At 38.3% G+C, this 18,371-nt stretch overlaps 1 protein-coding gene across 1 annotated transcript in view; it reads left to right on the top strand.

The window, feature by feature from the left end:
• The first annotated feature begins 3,550 nt into the window (after positions 1-3,550).
• Positions 3,551-18,371, top strand: part of EFHC2 (EF-hand domain containing 2) — a 178,059-nt gene continuing 163,238 nt past the window's right edge. The window contains 3 exon segments of the mRNA XM_036839265.1: positions 3,551-3,598; positions 3,720-3,879; positions 4,258-4,446. Coding sequence (XP_036695160.1) covers positions 3,551-3,598; positions 3,720-3,879; positions 4,258-4,446 — 397 coding nt within the window.

Below are 18,371 nucleotides of genomic sequence, written 5' to 3'. Positions count from 1 at the left end.
CAGAGTGCAAGGAAGTACTTGAAAAATGGTAGGGAAAATCAAAAGAACAGAGGAGTCAGCTTAGAGGGACTCCCACTGACCAAATGTAGGACGATTTTAACATCAAAATAAATAATAATAGTAACAGATCATAATGCACGGAATAAAACAAGAGTCTGTAGACCATTCTGATGTAAATGAATGAATAAATAAATAAATGGAGAGAAAGAAAAGTTCTTCCTTGTAGAAGAATGCCAACTAATATATGTAGAAGGAATGGTGGAGTTAAGGAATCATCCTTTGGCAATCACAGTGGTAATAAATGATTTGGGCAAAATCATCATTGATGCTAGTAGTTTAATGAGGAACTCAGTATTTACATAGTTCCAAATGATCACCTCACAGAACTCTTATTAATCAGAAAGGCAAAAAAAAAGTCACTACAGTGGAGAAACTTGGCATGCACCACCTTAACCAGTGATCAAAGTTAACTTCACTGTTGATGGTTAAAATACACATTATGTACCTGCTCCTTTGATGAATGAGAAGGACACAGCGTTCCTCTTGTGGTGTTCCTGCTAAAATGCCATGAACAAAAAGACAGTCATTTACTCAGGAGAAAACACTGGTCAAACCGAAACTGAAGAACATTCTACCAAATAATGTTCTTATTCTTGTTGAAGAGGCCTATTCTCTTCAACAATATCAAGGTCAGGAAAGACAAAGAAAGATGGAAGAACTGTTCCAGATCAAAGGAGAATAAAGAGATGTGACAACTAATTTGTGATGTTAGATGAGATTCTGGACCAGATTTTTTAAACTAATTTTTTTTGCTAAAAAGAACGTTTTGGGGACAATTGACAAAATTTGAATTAAATATTTTAGATTAGGAAATAGTACTCAATTAATACCAATTTTCTGATTTTGATTATTGTACTTCAGTTATGTAAGAGAATGTCCTTGTTATTAGGAAATATATACTGTAGTATTTAGGGGTAAAGGGACATGATGTCTGGTATTTACTCTAAAATGGAAAATTTGGATATACAGAAGGAATGATAAAACACGAATGGTAAAATATAAAACAATTGGGGGAATCTGGGTGAAGGGCAAACAGGAGTTGTTCGTACTATTCTTGCTACTTTTCTATTAGTTTGAAATTATTTCAATTTAAAAAGTAAGAAAAAAGAAACATTTAAAAATATTTGTAAGAACATGTAGGAGAATAATTTTGTTCTACAGGATTTTTTGAATTTACATACAAAGCACAAACCATAATGGGAAAGAATGATCTAAGTAGAGTAAAATGACATATTCATGTACAATAAAGAAATCTATAAATGGAGAAGACAAACCACAAATGATGAGAAAATATTTGCTATGCCTAAGATTAGTATCCAGAATATATATTAAAAGTTACAAATGATCAAATAGAGAAATCAGCAAAGGATATGAATGGATGAGTCACAGAAGAAGGTAACAAGCCTGTGAAAGGATGACCAACTGCACTAGGAATTAGGGAGAAACAAATTAAAATAACAATGGCATACCATTTCACATTTATTCAGATGGTTGTTCAAAATTATACAATTTGATAATACCTATTGTTGAAAGGATGAAGGTGAAAGGGGAACTTTCTTAATCGGTTCAAAGATTCTGGAGATCCAGTACAGATGAAGGTGTGAACAATTCCACCTTTAGGTATATAGCCTAGATAATCTCCAAAGAAACAGGAGAGGGTTGTTCTTTGCAGCATTGTTGATAACTACTGAAAAATTGGAAACAACCTCATCGTCATCAACAGATGACATCAACAGCTGACAACAGAGGGATCAGTGATTTGTGGTATAATCATACAATTCGTTTAAAATGGATGAAATAGATCTACATGTGTTAACATGTAGAAATCTCAAAAACAAAATCTTAGGTGAAAAAAGCAGGTAGCAGAAATTTATAGTGTAGGGCTTCCCTGGTGGCACAGTGGTTAAGAATCCACCTGCCAATGCAGGGGACACGGGTTCGAGCCCTGGTCCGGGAAGATCCCACATGCCGCTGAGCAACTAAGCCCGTGCGCCATAACTACTGAGCCTGCGCTCTAGAGCCAGGGAGCCACAACTACTGAGCCCACATGCCACAACTACTGAAGCTCGCATGCCTAGAGCCCGTGCTCCGCAACAAGAGAAGCCACTGCAATGAGAAGCCCGCGCACCACAACGAAGAGTAGCCCCCACTAGCTGCAACTAGAGAAAGCCCACGCATAGCAACGAAGACCCAACACAGCCAAAGATAAATAAATAAAATAAATAAATTTAAAAAAAAAGAAATTTATAGTGTAAAATTTATAAACACAGAAAAACAATAATGTATGCTTTTAATGAATAAAAAAGGAGATAGAGTCCCTGCCCTGGAAGAACTTGGGGGCATTTGAAGAGAGTCAAGTAAAACCATGATTACAATGCAGTACCACAAAAGCCACCATTAGAATGGGCACCTAATACAGATGGGGGAGTGGAGAAGGTGGAGGAAGTTTTTCCAGAAATGACAAAGCCTTCCACACCTCTCTTCCACACTTAACCAAGTCCTGAAAGACAAGAAGGGGTTACCCAGGTTAAAGATAGGAAGGAAGGGTGTTTTCTAGCAGATAGTGACATTTGCAAAATCCCAGAGGGGAGAAACTGCAGAGCCCGGTTTGGAAACTGCCAGTGGTTTCTCGAAGCTGGAGTAGAGGAGCGAGGCAAAGAAAGGGATGGAGGGAGTTCGTGGGCGCCTTCTGACATAGGCTCTGACTGGGCTAAGGAGCTGGCCTGCCTCGTGAAGGATAGAAGAATATTGAAGCAGAAGAGTTACCAGGTGCATCATGAATTATATAAGAGGATGGCTCTGGAGGCAAGATTATTTAGTTGTTTTTTGTTGTTGTTGTTTGCTTGTTTTAAAAGAAAACCAGACAAGAAAGAATGGGGTCTCGATTGAGACAGAAGGGGTGGTGGCTGAGAGATACCCAGCGTGTCCAAACTGTAGAGCAGGACTCAGGGAGGGATTAGCTGTAGCCGTGGGGAGAGGAGCTTCTGGCTTGGGCATCTTGGGTGCATGATGGACTGACAGAGGTTGCATTTTGTGCCAACTCACGCCGCCCCTGGCCACCATGATTGCACCAGGAACGAGCATCTTACAAATGTTTAGTTCAAATATAAAAAGATACAGAGGAAGGACTGAGGATGGTGGTTACCGCTGAATGGGTTTTCTCCGGTGCTGGTGATCGCGCGGGTTGGGGTGGGGAGACAGATGGGGGGGTATGTGTGGCTTTGGATTCATCTGGAACGTTTTCATTACAAAATTAAAGCTGATGTAAATGTAACATTCACTGGTGTTACATTTCTGGGAGCACACGGGTGTCATCTTATTTTCTGCACTTTTCTGTGTGTTTGAACTAAATTTAATAACCAAATGGCAAGAAATGTGCAAGCAACAGAGGAGCTTCAGTACATGAAAGGCTTTGAGCCCCATCCAAGGGTTAAACCAGCGAGCCGCGGGGGCGGGGAATGGTGCGGTCGTCAGCCTTTGTGCCTGCACAATGCGTGTGGAGAGAAAAGCCTCGGGAGACCCGTACCCGGCTGAGTGGGTGGGGTGGGGAGGGGAGGTGCGGGCGGGGAGCTTTTCCCCTAGCCCCGCCCCGGCCCCGCCCCGAGCCCCCGGCCTGTCGAAGCCCCTTCTCCTTTTGTGACACCTATTTCGGTCTCTAGGTAACGTGGGGTCGGGGGTCAAACAGCGCGGCCTCAGGGTGGCAGCTGCCTGCCGGCCCCTCTTCTCGGCCCCTTGACCCTCGGACGCTCAGAGCCATGGCGCTGCCGCTGCTGCAGGGCAACAGCTTCAACCGCGACGTGATTAGTGAGGGCGCCCGAGGTCAGAGGTCCCGGCCGGAGTCTGGGGTGCAGGTGTGGACACTTCCCCGGCCCCTACTGGAGGCCTCCTGACGCTGCTTCGCCTTCTGTGGATTGGGCGCAGCTTGGACCAAAGTTTGCAGGCTGGTGGAACCCTTACTCTCTACCTCCCCTTCCCCCTGTCTCCAACTGCATCTGGGTACTTTTCCTACGTTAGATACAGAAGTGGAGTCCTTATAGGTGTTAGGACCCTCGATGGGAGCCGATGGTAGGTTGCTGATGATAGTCATCGTTGAGCGTTGAAGGTGTGCCAGGAGCTGTGCTTTAATCACCTTACACAGCATTAGATGTTCCCGACAGCCCTTTGTATTAGCTACTATTTTTAATTCCCATTTTGCAGTGGAGGAAACTGAGGCACAGAGTGATGAGTCAGTCACTCACTGGCCAGAGCTACACAATCTCAGTGGTGAAGCTGGGTTCCCTCCAGGCAACCAGTCTCCACAGCCCGGGAGCCTAATCCGACGAGCCTTAATACGCTTTGTGAAAGAGTTTGCTATTAGAGTGAAGAAACCTGGCACTCCCAAGGCTGGTAGGGGGCAGATAAGGGTTCCACCTGCCTATAAAGTTTGATCCTAAACTTTATAGTGAAGGATCCAAAGGTGGAGGAGTTCTTTCTTCATTTAGAATTGGCAATGGTTCATTTCAAAACAAGATGAAAGTACCAAACGACACAACACAACAACATTAAAAACCTTGAGCATGCAAGAACTTTTGCCAGTAAATAGCATCTTATTTAAACCACGGCAGAAAAATGATTCAGGTTTTTGTTTGCACTGGTCACTACTCTTTACTTGGGTTTTCCAGTTGTGTCTGTAGGAAGTAGGTAAGTAATACACTGATGGGAGGGAACTTGCTGGAGCCACTCAAGGTATTTGTGTAAACCTCTGTTAAGTTTAGAAAGCAGGCAGCAGATTGAAGCATTCGACTTTATGGATCCTGAACAACGTCTGCATCCAAGTTGTTGGCCCTAAAGTACCACTTATCTTTATAGCTTCAGGCCACTGCATTCTGACACCCACAGGTTAGCTGGCCAGTTCAACTTGTTTCTTGACCACTGGTTTGTGCATTTCTTGGCTGATGCGTAGAGGCTGGCCTTCCAGCCTAACGTTGCCCTTAGGTAAGATTAAGCCAGTCACACAAATTAAGTAAGACCCCTGAAAGGCAGGGCATGAAAAAAGATTCCAGAAGTAAAGAAGCATGCTGCGTAAAAGTAATTGTAATCAAAATTGAACGTAGAGCCCACAGCTTTGGGCCTAGCAACACTTCAGATCCACAGCTCTCACGTGCAGTGATTAAGGGTGGGAAGGAAGAACAGTGGTTGAATGAGATATTTTAAAATCTGCAAGGCTGCACTGAGTGTACTTTTGCTTTTTTTAAAGTTTTTTTTAATTGTGAAGTATAACACATATACAGAAAAACGCACAATGGATGATCACAGAATGAACATCAAGAAAGAAAATATTACCAGGACTCCCAAAGCATCAACGTTGACTAGGGTTGCTGGATTTACCAAGTAAAAATACATGTCCCAAATATTGCATGGGACCTACATATGTTAAAAGATTCTTTGTTGTTTATCTGAAATTCAAATTTAACTGAGCAGCTTGTATTTTACATGGCAACCCTACCTATGACCCTTTCTGTTCTTTACCCCTTCCCTGTTCTCCAAAGGCAACCCCTCTCCTGGCTGCTACCACTGTAGTTCGGTTTGGCTTGCTTTTGAAATTTCTATCAGTGCAAATGTCCGGTTTTTACTCTTTTGTGACTGGCTTTTTTTTTTTTAAGCTCAACATTGTTTGCGGGATTTGTTCATGTGGCTGTCTTTAGAGATAGTTTGTATGTTTTCATTGCTCTAGAGTATTCCACTGTATGAGTATGACATCATTTATATACACATTTTACTCTTGATAGAGATTTGGTTTGTTTGGGGTTATTAAGAATAGTTTGCTGTGACTATTCCTGTTCGTGTCTCTCAGTACAATTGCCAGATCAAATGGTATTCTTTTGTTTTGTTTTTTTTAGTAAAGTTCTTTTTTTAATATATTTTTATGTTCAGCTTTGGTGGATGCTGTCACAGTGCTCATACCAATTTAAATTCCCACCAGCATTTTATGTTCCTGTTGCTCCATAGCCTTTCTAACACTTGATATTGTTAGTCTTTTAAATTTTAGTTGTTTTGGTCAGTGGGTGTAGTGTGACTCTGTAGCTCTAATCCGCGATTCTCTGATTCCTAACGAAATTGAGCACATTTCACACATTTATTGGTCATTTGGATATTCTCTTTTGTGTGGTGTCTATTTGTCGTTTGTCTAATCTCTGTTGGGTTGCCTGCCCTTTTCTTAGTGATTTGTAGGAGTTCTACATAGATTTTGGATATGGCTCCTTTGTCAGATATTTGTGTTGTAAATATCTTTTAGTCTGTGGTTGGCCTTTTTACTCTCTTAATGATGTTTTTGATGAAGAATTTTTCCTTTAAATTAGTGCTTTTTGTTTCCTATTTAAGAAATAGTTCCTTACACCAAGTTCATGATGATATTTTCCTGTGTCATCTGGAAATTTCGTTGTTTTTGCCTTTCATGTTTAGATCTATAATCTAACTAGAATACATTTTCGTGTGTGTGTATGAAAAGAGGTAGGGGTCAGGTTGTATTTTTCCCCATGTGGATATTCAGTTAACCCAGAACCATTTGTTAAAGAACAAAATTCTGAGTAAATTTTAAAGAGCTTACTGGCTTTATTCAGTGATTAATGAATCAGGCAGATGGAAAGGAGCTCTGAAGAGCTATACAAGGCAAGAGATTTTGTAGGGAAGTTGCACTAGGCAAAAAATCGGATTGGTTATTGTAAGGTTACTTTCCTTATAGGGAATGGCAGGGGTTTATCAGGCAGATTACCTAACTAATGCTGATCAGGAAATTCATGGTTGATTGGTTTAAGATTCTATTTCTGGGAGAGCTGAAACTGTAACTAAGTTAAGTTTCAGTTTGGTAACATGGGGCTTAGCATAAGCAACTCCATTTGGGTTCTGTTGTCCTTAATACATTTTTGGGAAATGGCCACATTTTCTCCACTTCTCTGCAGAGCTACTTTTGTCATAAGTCAAGTATCCAAAATATGTGTGGGTCTGCTTCTAGACTTGTGAGTGTATTTAAAAAAATATTTATTTACTTCATGCCTCAGACTGATAGGAGGGTGTGTGTGTGTGAGAACTAGAGAATGACAGTATACTTATTAGATACCTTGGGCTGTCATTCAACAAATCAGTATTTATATACTGAGTGTCCTAGTATGTGCCCAAAGCAGGTGGCTGCATTAAAAAAATTGTTACACTAGCCTTGGGGCTAAATGTGCTATGTGTTGCCAAAAAATTGATATTTTTAAAACCTTGCACTTAGTTAAAAGATTGGATGTTCTCTGGCACAGAATGGTCAGAGAGTCAGTAAAGCCAAATCTGGCCTTTCTATCCCCGCCTCCCTCCTGCCTATTACAGAGCTTTGTCTGCTTAATTAAATTATTGAGAGAAAAACCTTGGCCTCCTGGAGATAGCATAATTACTGGCTGTTTGGGTTTAAAATTATAACACAAGCTAACTAACTTTTATGCTTTTTCTTAGAAATTAAAAAAGGAACTTGCTCCCCCCCTTAATTAGCTGCTGGTGGTCAGTCATGAGTGATAGATTTGTTTCTGTCCACAGCTAGGTGATGTGCAACCTCTCCTTCTATATCTGAAATACAGGAAGTATTGTGCTTTCTAAAATATAAGCATTTGTATCACTGATGACGTTAAAATTATTCTGATGTGAATTAACTGCAAACCTTAGGGAAAGATCACAATTCCAGACCCGAAGTATCTTTTTTCCAAGAACTTACATGCTGGATTTGTATTGAGCTAAGAGAATCTCAGGCATATTGTCAAGAATGATAGGATATTAAAGTTAAAAGGGACACTTCCAGCCAAAGCTGAAAATCCTTTCTACAGCATTTTAGACAGATGGTTGTGTAGCTGATCCTGAATGTCTCTAATGAATAATGAGGAGCACACTTTCTGGTTTTTATGAAGCTACCTCGCCACCATCTTAGGAGGGTTTGTCGTAAATAGTCCATCCTCTAATTTATAGTGAAGCAACTGTTTCCTTAGGAAGAAAAAGAAATTATTTGAATTCACAACAGTAAAATAAAACATATTTAGAAACTGTCTCTCTTACAGAAATACCTTGAAATTTATTTTTATCTAGATTAATATAAACCTATATATTCATGTAGGAAAAATCACTCTTTGGGAAATTTACCAGCAATTTAAATGATAAACAACTGAGAGAGAAAAACTATGAGTAATACACAGTACACATATTGATTTCATCGTGTGGTGTTAGCTAAGCCAATTTAAATTTAGCTCAATGACAAATATAATCGTAAAACAATCACTTTATTCACAAGGTAGAGGGTTTTCCAGCCTAAAATTCTGCCTGCAGATTCCTGGCTATGTTCTTAGCAGTCAATTCCATGGCCTTAAAATAAGCTGCATCAGGTCCAAAGCCCTTAACCTGAGACCCCAGGCCATTAGAGTTTGTCACTCATTTTGTGAGATCAGTTTAATGAATCATGACCAGGATTTAGGAAAAAGAAAAAGAAAAAAATAAACAGAATAGGGTGGAATAGAATAAAAGAATCAGTGTATTATGCTTGGGAAGAGTAAGTATTGTTTCATGAACTTTTGTTTCTGTCACGTGTGTACGTGAACTGGGTTGCACTAAAATCTGTTTGTTATTGTGGCAGTCAGCGTTTGAAAAACACTCTCATTAGAGCCATCTCCACCAATTCTTGCCTCTGATTTAAATTCTGATCTTCAACATCCTTCAAGGCCAAATCTAGTCTCTTACCCTTCAGGAAGTCTCAACTGATCCTAGTCAGCCTTTCTCGGTGTTTTTTTTGTTTTTGTTTTTTATTAAGGTACAATTCACATAACATAAAATAAACCATTAACCATTTCAAAGTGTACAATTCAGTGGCATTTAGTACATTCACAGTGTTTTGCAACTGTCACCTCTGTCTAAGTAGTTCCAACATATTTTCATCATCCCACAATCTTTTTACCCCAGAGGAAACTTTGAAATGATTTTCAGGTCTTGGGGAACTCCTGCATAAAGATGATTTCTATAGCCCATGGTACCTTAGCATGATCCATGAGTTGTAGATGTAGCGATCCAATAATAATTGTCTTTTTGAGTAAAGAGTAATAGTTTTCTGTGGATTTGTTGATTTCAGCAAATTAATTCACCTAGTCTGTGTGGTTTCCTTTTCTCACAAGGGATCTCAACTCTAACACAAGTGGGAGTGTACTAGGGGAAAGGTCAAGGGTTTCTTTCTTGTTGTATTGTAAAATTTCCTACTTGATTTCTCCTCTTTTCTCCTTATTCAAGTAGGCCTAAAAATCCTCTCAGAGTTTCTACTGTAGAGGGTGCCGTAAGGTATGAAATGTGGTATAATGGTATGAGCAAGAGTAGTTTTCTCCCTTATTTAAAACAAAAAATGACTTTTAGCTAGGTTTTCTTTTCTTTTTTTTTTTTTAAATTTATTTATTTTATTTCTTTATTTTTGGCTGTGTTTGGTCTTCGTTGCTGCGCGAGGGCTTTCTCTAGTTGTGTCGAGCGGGGGCTACTCTTCGTTGTGGTGCATGGGCTTCTCATTGCGGTGGCTTCTCTTGTTGTGGAGCACGGGCTCCAGGCGTGCGGGCTTCGGCAGTTGCGGCACGCGGGCTCAGTAGTTGTGGCTCACGGGCTCTAGAGCGCAGGCTCAGTAGTGGTGGCACATGGGCTTAGTTGCTCCACAGCATGTGGGATCTTCCCGGACCAGGGCTCAAACCCATGTCCCCTGCATTGGCAGGCGGATTCTTAACCACTGCGCCACCAGGGAACCCCATAGCTAGGTTTTCTTGAGAAACAAACAGGTAGTTAAGCTTAGCTTTCCTTTCTTTCCTTTTCATACCTTAAAAAAATTCATAAGGCAGCATCATACATTTCTGTTGAATAACTGTTTTAATCCAAGGTGGGATTTACTTTTTCAAAAAGTAGGTTCAGTTGATTTAATTTAAATTAAGGTTATAAATTCATTTTAATTAATGCTGTTTACAACATGAAAATATAGACAATGTTAAATAAGCAAAGCTACTAAAATCATATTGACAAAGCAATATGAATAAAAATAGAGCCTAAGACACAATTTTATGTGAGACCTAAAAATTAAGTTTTTTTTACTGACTGACATGATCAGGCTCAAATATAGGCAGTTATACAATCATTATAATCTTAATTTCCTTGCAGACCTATATACATAAGAATATGATTTTTTTAAAACTAGAAATAAAGAATAAAAATTAGCTCTTCAGTGTGAAACCGATGCTTGTATTTTGCCACATAGACACGTAATTCTGACTCAAATTTGAGATAAGCACTCACAGGTTTCATTTTCAACTGAAATGAGAAGATTTCTCACCTTTCTCTTGATACTTGTTAAACAAGGAAAGCTTTGCTTATATATGTGAGAAGTTGAAAACTGCAGCAAAATGCTCACTGCTTTCCTATGAATGGCAGGATCCTTGATTTTCATGTAAATTTGGAACTGGCCATAGGTGTATGTTTAATTTTATAAGAAATTGCTGAACAGTCTTCCAAAGTGGCTGTACCATTTTGCATTCCCACCAGCAACGAATGAGAGTTCCTGTTCTTCCGGATTCTTGAGAGCATTTGGCATGGGCAGTGTTTTGGATTCTAACCAATCTCATAGGTGTATAGTGGTAACTCATCCTGATTTAAACTTTTCTTTCCCTAATGGCTTAGGAATGATGTTGAACATCTTTTCATGTGCTTATTTGCCATCTGTATATCCTCTTTGGTGAGATGTCTGTTTGTGTCTTTTGCCCATCTTTAATTGAGTTGTTTCCTTACTGTTGAGTTTTGAGAGTTCTTTATATATTCCGGATACAAGTCCGTTTTTGGATATGTGGTTTACAAATATTTTCTCCCAGTCTGTGGCTTGAATTTTCATTCTCTTAAAACAAGGCTAGAAAATATGTATACATTTTTAAAGATAAAATACCACATGAATCCAAACTGATACTTGAAATGCTAAGTAAGGATTATAGGATTTTTATTTAACTTCTTTGGTTCTTCACTTATCTTTTACTTACACTGAAAATCTTGATTCATAAGGACATTAACATAATTACTTGCTTTATCCTACCATAAATAAAAATATATATCCATATAATAGTTTTTGAGTAATAATAACATTATTATTAACAATTTGAGTTTTGAAAATAGGTTAAGATTTCTTTGTAGTTCTTATTGATTTTAGGATTTATCCCCCTAGGAACGTATGGTCAAATTATTGGGTTTTAATTTCATTTAAGTTTGGTTAAGTCACCAACTCAATACCCAGTTAGGTTGACTGTTGCATTTTGCTTTTCATTTTTAACTTAAAAATTTTTGTTTTATTATAATGTAAAAGTATAACATTTCTGTGGTTTCAAAGGCAAATTTACAAAGTGAGGTGCGTTCAGACAAGTCCTAGCTTTTCTCCCTGTCCCTTCAGTCTTGTTCCCTCCCTCATTCCCTCTAGAAGTAACATTAAAAAAGAAACTATTTAGCTTGGGCTATCCTTCCTTTTTTGTTTTTGTTTTTTAAAATAGCAAATTCTTAACTATATTTACATGGCCTCTTATTAAATAAATGGTAGCATACTCTACATATTCTCTTGCACCTTCCATTTTTCTTTTTAACAGGTATATCTTGGAGATTTCTTAATAGTCATATGCAGAGCTATACTCATTCCATTGGAATGTGTATTCCGTTTGTAGCTACATAGTACTCCATTGTGTGGACATACCATAGTTTGTTTAACTCATCCCCTCTTGATGTATAGTTGTATTATTTCCAGTCTTTTGCTATTACAAATAATGCTGAAATAAATAGCCAAAGTTGTGCTTCAGAAGAAACCATCAAAAAACTGAAAAGGCAACTACAGTTATTTTACAGGGAGAAAATAGTTGCAAAGCATATATATGATGAGGGATTTATATCCAGTATATATAAAGAACTCTAAAAGCTCAACAATAAAGAGATAAATAATCCAGTTAAAAACAGCCAAAAGATCTGAGTAGACATTACTCCAAAGACACTCAAATATCCAATAAACACATGAAAAGATGCTCAATATCATTAGTCATTAGAGAGATGGAAATTAAAACCACAATGAGATATTACTTCACACTCACTAGAATGGCTATAACAAAACAGACAATACCAAGTGTTGACAAGGATGTGTAGTAATTGAAACCCTCTTATGTTGCTGGTAGGAATGTATAATAGTGCTGCTGCTATGGAAAAGTCTGCAGTTCCACGAAAGTTTAAACATAGAGTTACTATATGACACAGCACTCCTAGGTATAGACCCAAGAGAAAAGAAAACATATGTCCACAAAAAATGTGTACATGAATGTTCATAACAGCATTATTCATAATAGCCAAAAAGTAGAAACAACCCAAATGTCCATCAGCTGGCGAATGGATAAACAAAATGTGGTATATCAATACAGTGGAATATTATTTAGCCATAACAAGGAATGAAATATTGATACATACCACAACATAGATGAACCTCAAAAACATTATACCATAAGCGATATGCAAAAGACTACATATTGTATGATTCCATTTATGTGAAATGTACAGAATAGGCAAATCTATAGTGACAGAAAGATTAATCGTTGCCTAGACCTGTGTGGGGGAAGGGAGGAAGTGGGGAGCGACTGCTAATGGGTTTGGGGTTTCTTTTTGGGATGATGAAAGTGTTCTGAAATTAGATTATGGTGAAGATTGTGCAACTTTGTAATTATAGTAAACTCCTTTGTATTGTATATTTTAAATGATTGAACTTTATGATAGACACAGTTTGCTTCTACATCTTGACTATTGTAAATAATGCTGCTATGAACATTAGGGTGCATGTATCTTTTTGAATTAGTGTTTTCATTTTCTTTGGCTATATACCCAGTTAAGGGACCAATATCCAAAATATATAAACAGCTCGTGTAACTCAATATCAAAAAAACAAATAACCCAATTTAAAAATGGGCAGAAGACCTAAATAGACATTTTTCCAAAGAAGACATACAGATGGCCAACAGGCACATGAAAAATATGCTCAACATTGCTGATCATCAGAGAAATGCAAATCAAAACTACAATGAGATATCACCTCACACCTCTTAGAATGCTATCATCAAATAGAACACAAGTAACAAATGTTGGCAAGGATATGGAGAAAAGGGAACCCTTGTACACTCTTGGTGGGAATGTAAGCCACTATGGAAAACAGTATGGAGGTTCCTCAAAAAAACTAAAATTAAAACTACCATATGATATATAAATTATACCTCAGTGAAACTGTTACAAAAAATAAATAGCCAAAGAAAGGAGTTGGTGGTGGGGAATTGCTGGACAAACAATAGGTGTTTACTGTGCCAGATCACAGGATGGTTTTGATTTAGTTTTCTGTTACTTGTTCCTGGTAACTATTGAAATGTCCTTGAAATCACATGATTTCAGACTGGGCCACTTCTTGAAGCTGCTATTCATAACTTTGGAAATGACATAAAACTCCAGTGCTATTCCTAAATGTTAATTTGCATTTCAGAAATTAGAGTCACTTTGCCTATTCAGGGATCAAACACCTAACTTTGGTCATTTTTGTATTCTGTCCTGAACTTTATAGCTATGTCACTTAGGATACTCAGATTCTTTTTCTCTCTCCATTTTGCCATCTTCAGAATGTTGGCTTTACTTTCTTAGGCTTGTGACCTCATGGTTGCAAGATGGTTGCCTCAGTTCCGGACATCACAACTTCTTACAACAGTGTTCAAGACAAGCAGGAAGGAGGGGTGGGGGAAGGCTCTTATATCAGAAAACAAAATGTTTCCCAGTCCCCCATTAGGTTTCTACCCTACATCTTATTGGCTAAACTTGAGTCACATGGCTATCCTTTGCTCCAAGGGACATTGGGAGCTTGATTTTTCACCATCTATTTTTGGAGCTGGGAAAGAGAAAAGGGAGCAATTAATGGCTGTTGGGAGCCAGGAAACTTTGTTTGCCACACCAGCCACGGACTCAAACCTGTGAGTCTAGATGCTCTCCTCAGCCTTAGCATCCCTTTCTTTAAAATTGTTTCGTGTTTTTTAATTATACAAGTAACACGAGTATATTATCATTGTAAAAATTCAAACAATACCATTCTTTCGTAACAATCTTCTTTTTCATAATGGAAAACAAACCTAACACTCCAGTTAAACCAGTAAGCTCACTGTCTGTCCTTTGAATATATTTTGGACTTTTCCACTCAACTATTGGTTTACTTGCCCCCTTCTCCGACAGCATTCTCATACCTCTTCCTCTTCCCATCCAGATCCTAGTCTTCCCTCCCTGATCATCTCAGCAGGAGCCATCTCTCTGGCTCCATAACCCTGAACACTCATATTGTCCAGACCACTCATTTACTGGCTTATTGGCTGTGTTGTGTTTTGCATTCTTTATGTGTGGTTGTAACATTCCTCAGCTGACTGAGAAACTAGGATTGATGCCCTTTGGATTGCTCTTCCTTACCCAGGGCAGGCCTTGAATAGGTGCCTGTCGATTGCCCCTGTCTACCCGTAGCAGCCATGCCTAGAAACTAGCGGGGATAGACACAGTTTGGGAGAATCACCTTTGGAATGCTTCTCACTAGTGTTTTCCACTGCCGCTGTGGGAAAAAATATTTATTTTAGCAAGAGTGAATATAAAGGAGGAAGAAAGGCATTTGCTTTTGTGGTTTAAATCGGCGATAAGCCTCTCAGGATGCGTGGTTTATACAAAGCAGCCAGGACAGCCTGAAGGTGTCACCATGCAAGTTGTGACTCAAAGCCTCTCTGTGGCCTGTTGTGCCATGCAGTGGGAAGCTTCTCTTTTCCTTGTTGGCATCCAGTTTGGCTTTTTCTGGAGGCAGCAGATTTTTCTCTGCGCATTCATCAGGCAGGACCCTTTAGCAGACCAGTCTCCCAAGAACAGGATTCCAGATACGCACTAGTGCAAATGTAAAGGGACTTCTTGGGTCATTTCCTGAGTTTATCCTGTTCCTACAGTTGTAGAAAGGGCAGAGCCAGCTTTGTAGGGGCGGGGGGGGGGGGTTCTGCAAAGCAAAAAGAAGGGAGAGGTAGGCATTTTCACTCCCTCATTAACCAAGCCCCAGGATGCCGGAATTTGACCTGGGAACTCCACTGTGACAAAGTGACAAGCTTGGCCAGTTGAAGGCCAAATTCTTTGCTTTCCTAACTATGTATTTGGCATTCCAAAGAAGAGAATGGTAACAAACTGCTAGAGTTTGGGGGGAGACCAGGTCAGTTCACATGGTTTAATGGTTAATTTAGACCACCTTTTCTTCTTCACTTGTGTTTGGTAATTGAAACAGAGATGTTTGTTTTGTCATTTATAGGACTATCTTCCATCTCATTTCTGTGAGACTTCAGTCATTCATTGCTCATCTGTATTCATGTTCATACTTAATACCTTATAAAAGGCACCTGAGTAGAACCTCTCCTAGTTACTGAGGAAAGTAAACCCTCTCTTTCCTTTTATTGTTAATTGAAATTTTTATGGAGATACTTGTACATTTACATGCAGCTATAAGAAATAATACAGAGAGAGATCCTGTGTACCCTTTACCCACTTTCCCATTGGTAACATTGCAAAACTATAGTATAATAGTGCAACCAGGATATAAACATTAATATAATATACCGATCTTATTCAGATTTTCCCAGTTTTACTTGTACTCATTTGCGTGTGTGCATTTCGTCTATACAGTTCATCACATGTGTAGGTTACTGTGACCACCATGACAGTGAAGATACGGAACAGTCCCATTATCACAAGGATCCCTCCTGTTGCCCATTTATAACCACACTTAAGTCCTTCCCATCAACCTCCGCACCTGCCCCCACCCCCGTCTTGCCGTTCCTCACCACATCCTAATTCCTGTTCTCTATATCTAAAATTTTATTACTTTGAAAATATTAGATAAATGGAATCATAAAGTATGTACCTCTTGGGATTTTTTTTTCACTTGGCATAATTCTCTGGAGATTTATCCAGGTAGTTGTGTTTATCAGTTGTTCATTTTATTGCTGAGTAGTATTCTGTGTATGTACCACAGTTTCTTTAACCATTTACCTGTTGAAGGATATCTGGGCTATTTCCAGCTTTTGGTTGTTAAGAATAAAGCTGCTAGCAAACATTCATGTACAGGTTTTGGTGTGGACATGTGTTTTCATTTTCTGGGATAAATGCCCAAGAGTGCAATTGCTGGATCTTACGATAATTGCATGTTTAGTTTTATAAAAAAAACTACCAACCTGTTTTTGAGAGCAAATGTACCATTTTACAGTCCCAGCCACACTGTATGAATGATCTAGTTTCTCTGCATCCTAGTCAGCATTTAGTGTTGTCACTATTTTTCATTTTAGCTGTCTGATAGGTGGGTAATGATATCTTATTGTGGGTTTAGTTGTCACTTCTGTGATGGCTAATGAGTTGAGTATCTTTTCATGTGCTTATTTGCCATCTGTATATCCACCTTGGTGAAATGTCTTTTTATGGCTTTTGCCTGTTTCTAATTGGATTGTTTTTTTAACTGTTGAGTTTTGAGAATTCTTTATACATTCTAGATACTAGCCCTTTGTCTAAGATGTGGTTTGCACATATTTTCTTCCAATCTGTAGCTTGTCATTTTGTCCTGTTAACTGTCTTTTGCAGAACAAAAAAATTTCAAATTTTGATGAGCTCCAACTTATCAATTTTTTTCCTTTTATGGATCATGCTTTGATACTAAGTCTCTGCTCAGCCCTAGATCCTGAAGAATTTTTCCTATCTTTTTTCCTAAAATTTTTGTAGTTTTACACTTTCTGTTCAAGTCTGTGATCTGTTTTGAGTTAATTTTTGTATAAAGTGTGAGATTTAGGTCAGGGTTCATTTGATTTTGCCTATGGATATTCAATTACTCCAGCACCATTTGTTGAAAAGGGTATCTTTCCTCCACCGAATTGCTTTTACACCTTTGGAAAAAATCATTTGAGCATATTTGTGTGGGTTTCTTTCCGTGTTCTCTATTCTGTTCCATTGGTCTGTGTCTATCCCTCTGCCAATGCCACACTGTTTTTATGACTGTAGTAATATAGTAAACCTTAATATCAGGTATAGTGATTTTTCCCACTTTATTTTTCTTTGTCAAGATTCTTCTTTGTCTAGGGCCTGCACCTTTCCATATGAATTTTAGAATAAGTTCATCTAAGTCTACAAATAACTTCGCTGGAATTTTGATAGGAATTGTATTAAACCTTAGATCGATTAGTGGAGCATTGGCATCTTTACTATGTCGAGTCTTCCAATTCATGAACATGATATGTCTCTCCATTTCTTTAGGTCATCTTTGATTGTTTTCATCAGCATTTTGTAATTTTCAGCTTACAGATCCTGTACATGCTTTGTGTTTTGTTTTCTTTGGAGTGATTGTAAATGACATTATGTTTTAAATTTCAGTTTCCTGTGTTCATTGTTAGTATATAGAAGTGTGATTGATTTTTTATGTTGATCTTGTATCCTGTGGCCCTGATGAACTCAATATTAGTTTTAGGAATTTTGGGGGTAAATTCTGTGGGATTTTTAAAATATAGACAATCTTGTCACCTACAAATAGAGACAGTTATATTTCTTCCATTCCAATCTGTATCCCTTTTACTTGTTTTTCTTGCCTTACTGCAGTGGGTAGAACTTCTCGTAATATGTTGAATAAGAGTGATGAGAGCAGATATTTTTGCCGTGTTCCTGATCTTAGGGGAAGTACATTTAGTCTTTTACTATTAAGTATGATGTGAGCTGTAGGTTTCTTGTAGATGCTCATTATCAAGTAATTCCCCTCTGTTCCTAACTTGCTGAGAGTTTTAAAAAAAATCTTGAATGGGTGTTGGATTTTGTCAAATGTCTTTACCTGTATCAATTGATATGGTCATTTGAATTTTCTTCTTTACTTGTTGATATGGTGGATTACATTGATTACTTTTTGAATGTTGATCCAGCCTTGCATAATAAATCCCCCTTGGTCATAGTATATAATTCTTTTTACACAAAGCTGGGCTTAATTTGCTAGTTTTTTGGTGGAGGATTTTTGCATCTACGTTCACGAGAGATACTGGTCTGTAGTTTTCTTTGATTGAACTGTGTTATCTAGTTTTGGTACCAAGATAATACTGACTTAATGAAATGAAGTGGAAAGAGTTCTTTCCTCTTTTATTTTCTGGAAGAGATTGCATAAAATTGGTGTTAATTCTTGTTTAAATATTTGGTGAAATTCTCCAGTTAAAGCCAGCTGGGCA

The sequence above is a fragment of the Balaenoptera musculus genome, chromosome X (assembly GCF_009873245.2).
Source record: "Balaenoptera musculus isolate JJ_BM4_2016_0621 chromosome X, mBalMus1.pri.v3, whole genome shotgun sequence".
Classification (NCBI taxonomy): domain Eukaryota; kingdom Metazoa; phylum Chordata; class Mammalia; order Artiodactyla; family Balaenopteridae; genus Balaenoptera; species Balaenoptera musculus.
Note: the sequence above shows the minus strand (reverse complement) of the source record. Positions and strands in the feature narration are given on the sequence as shown.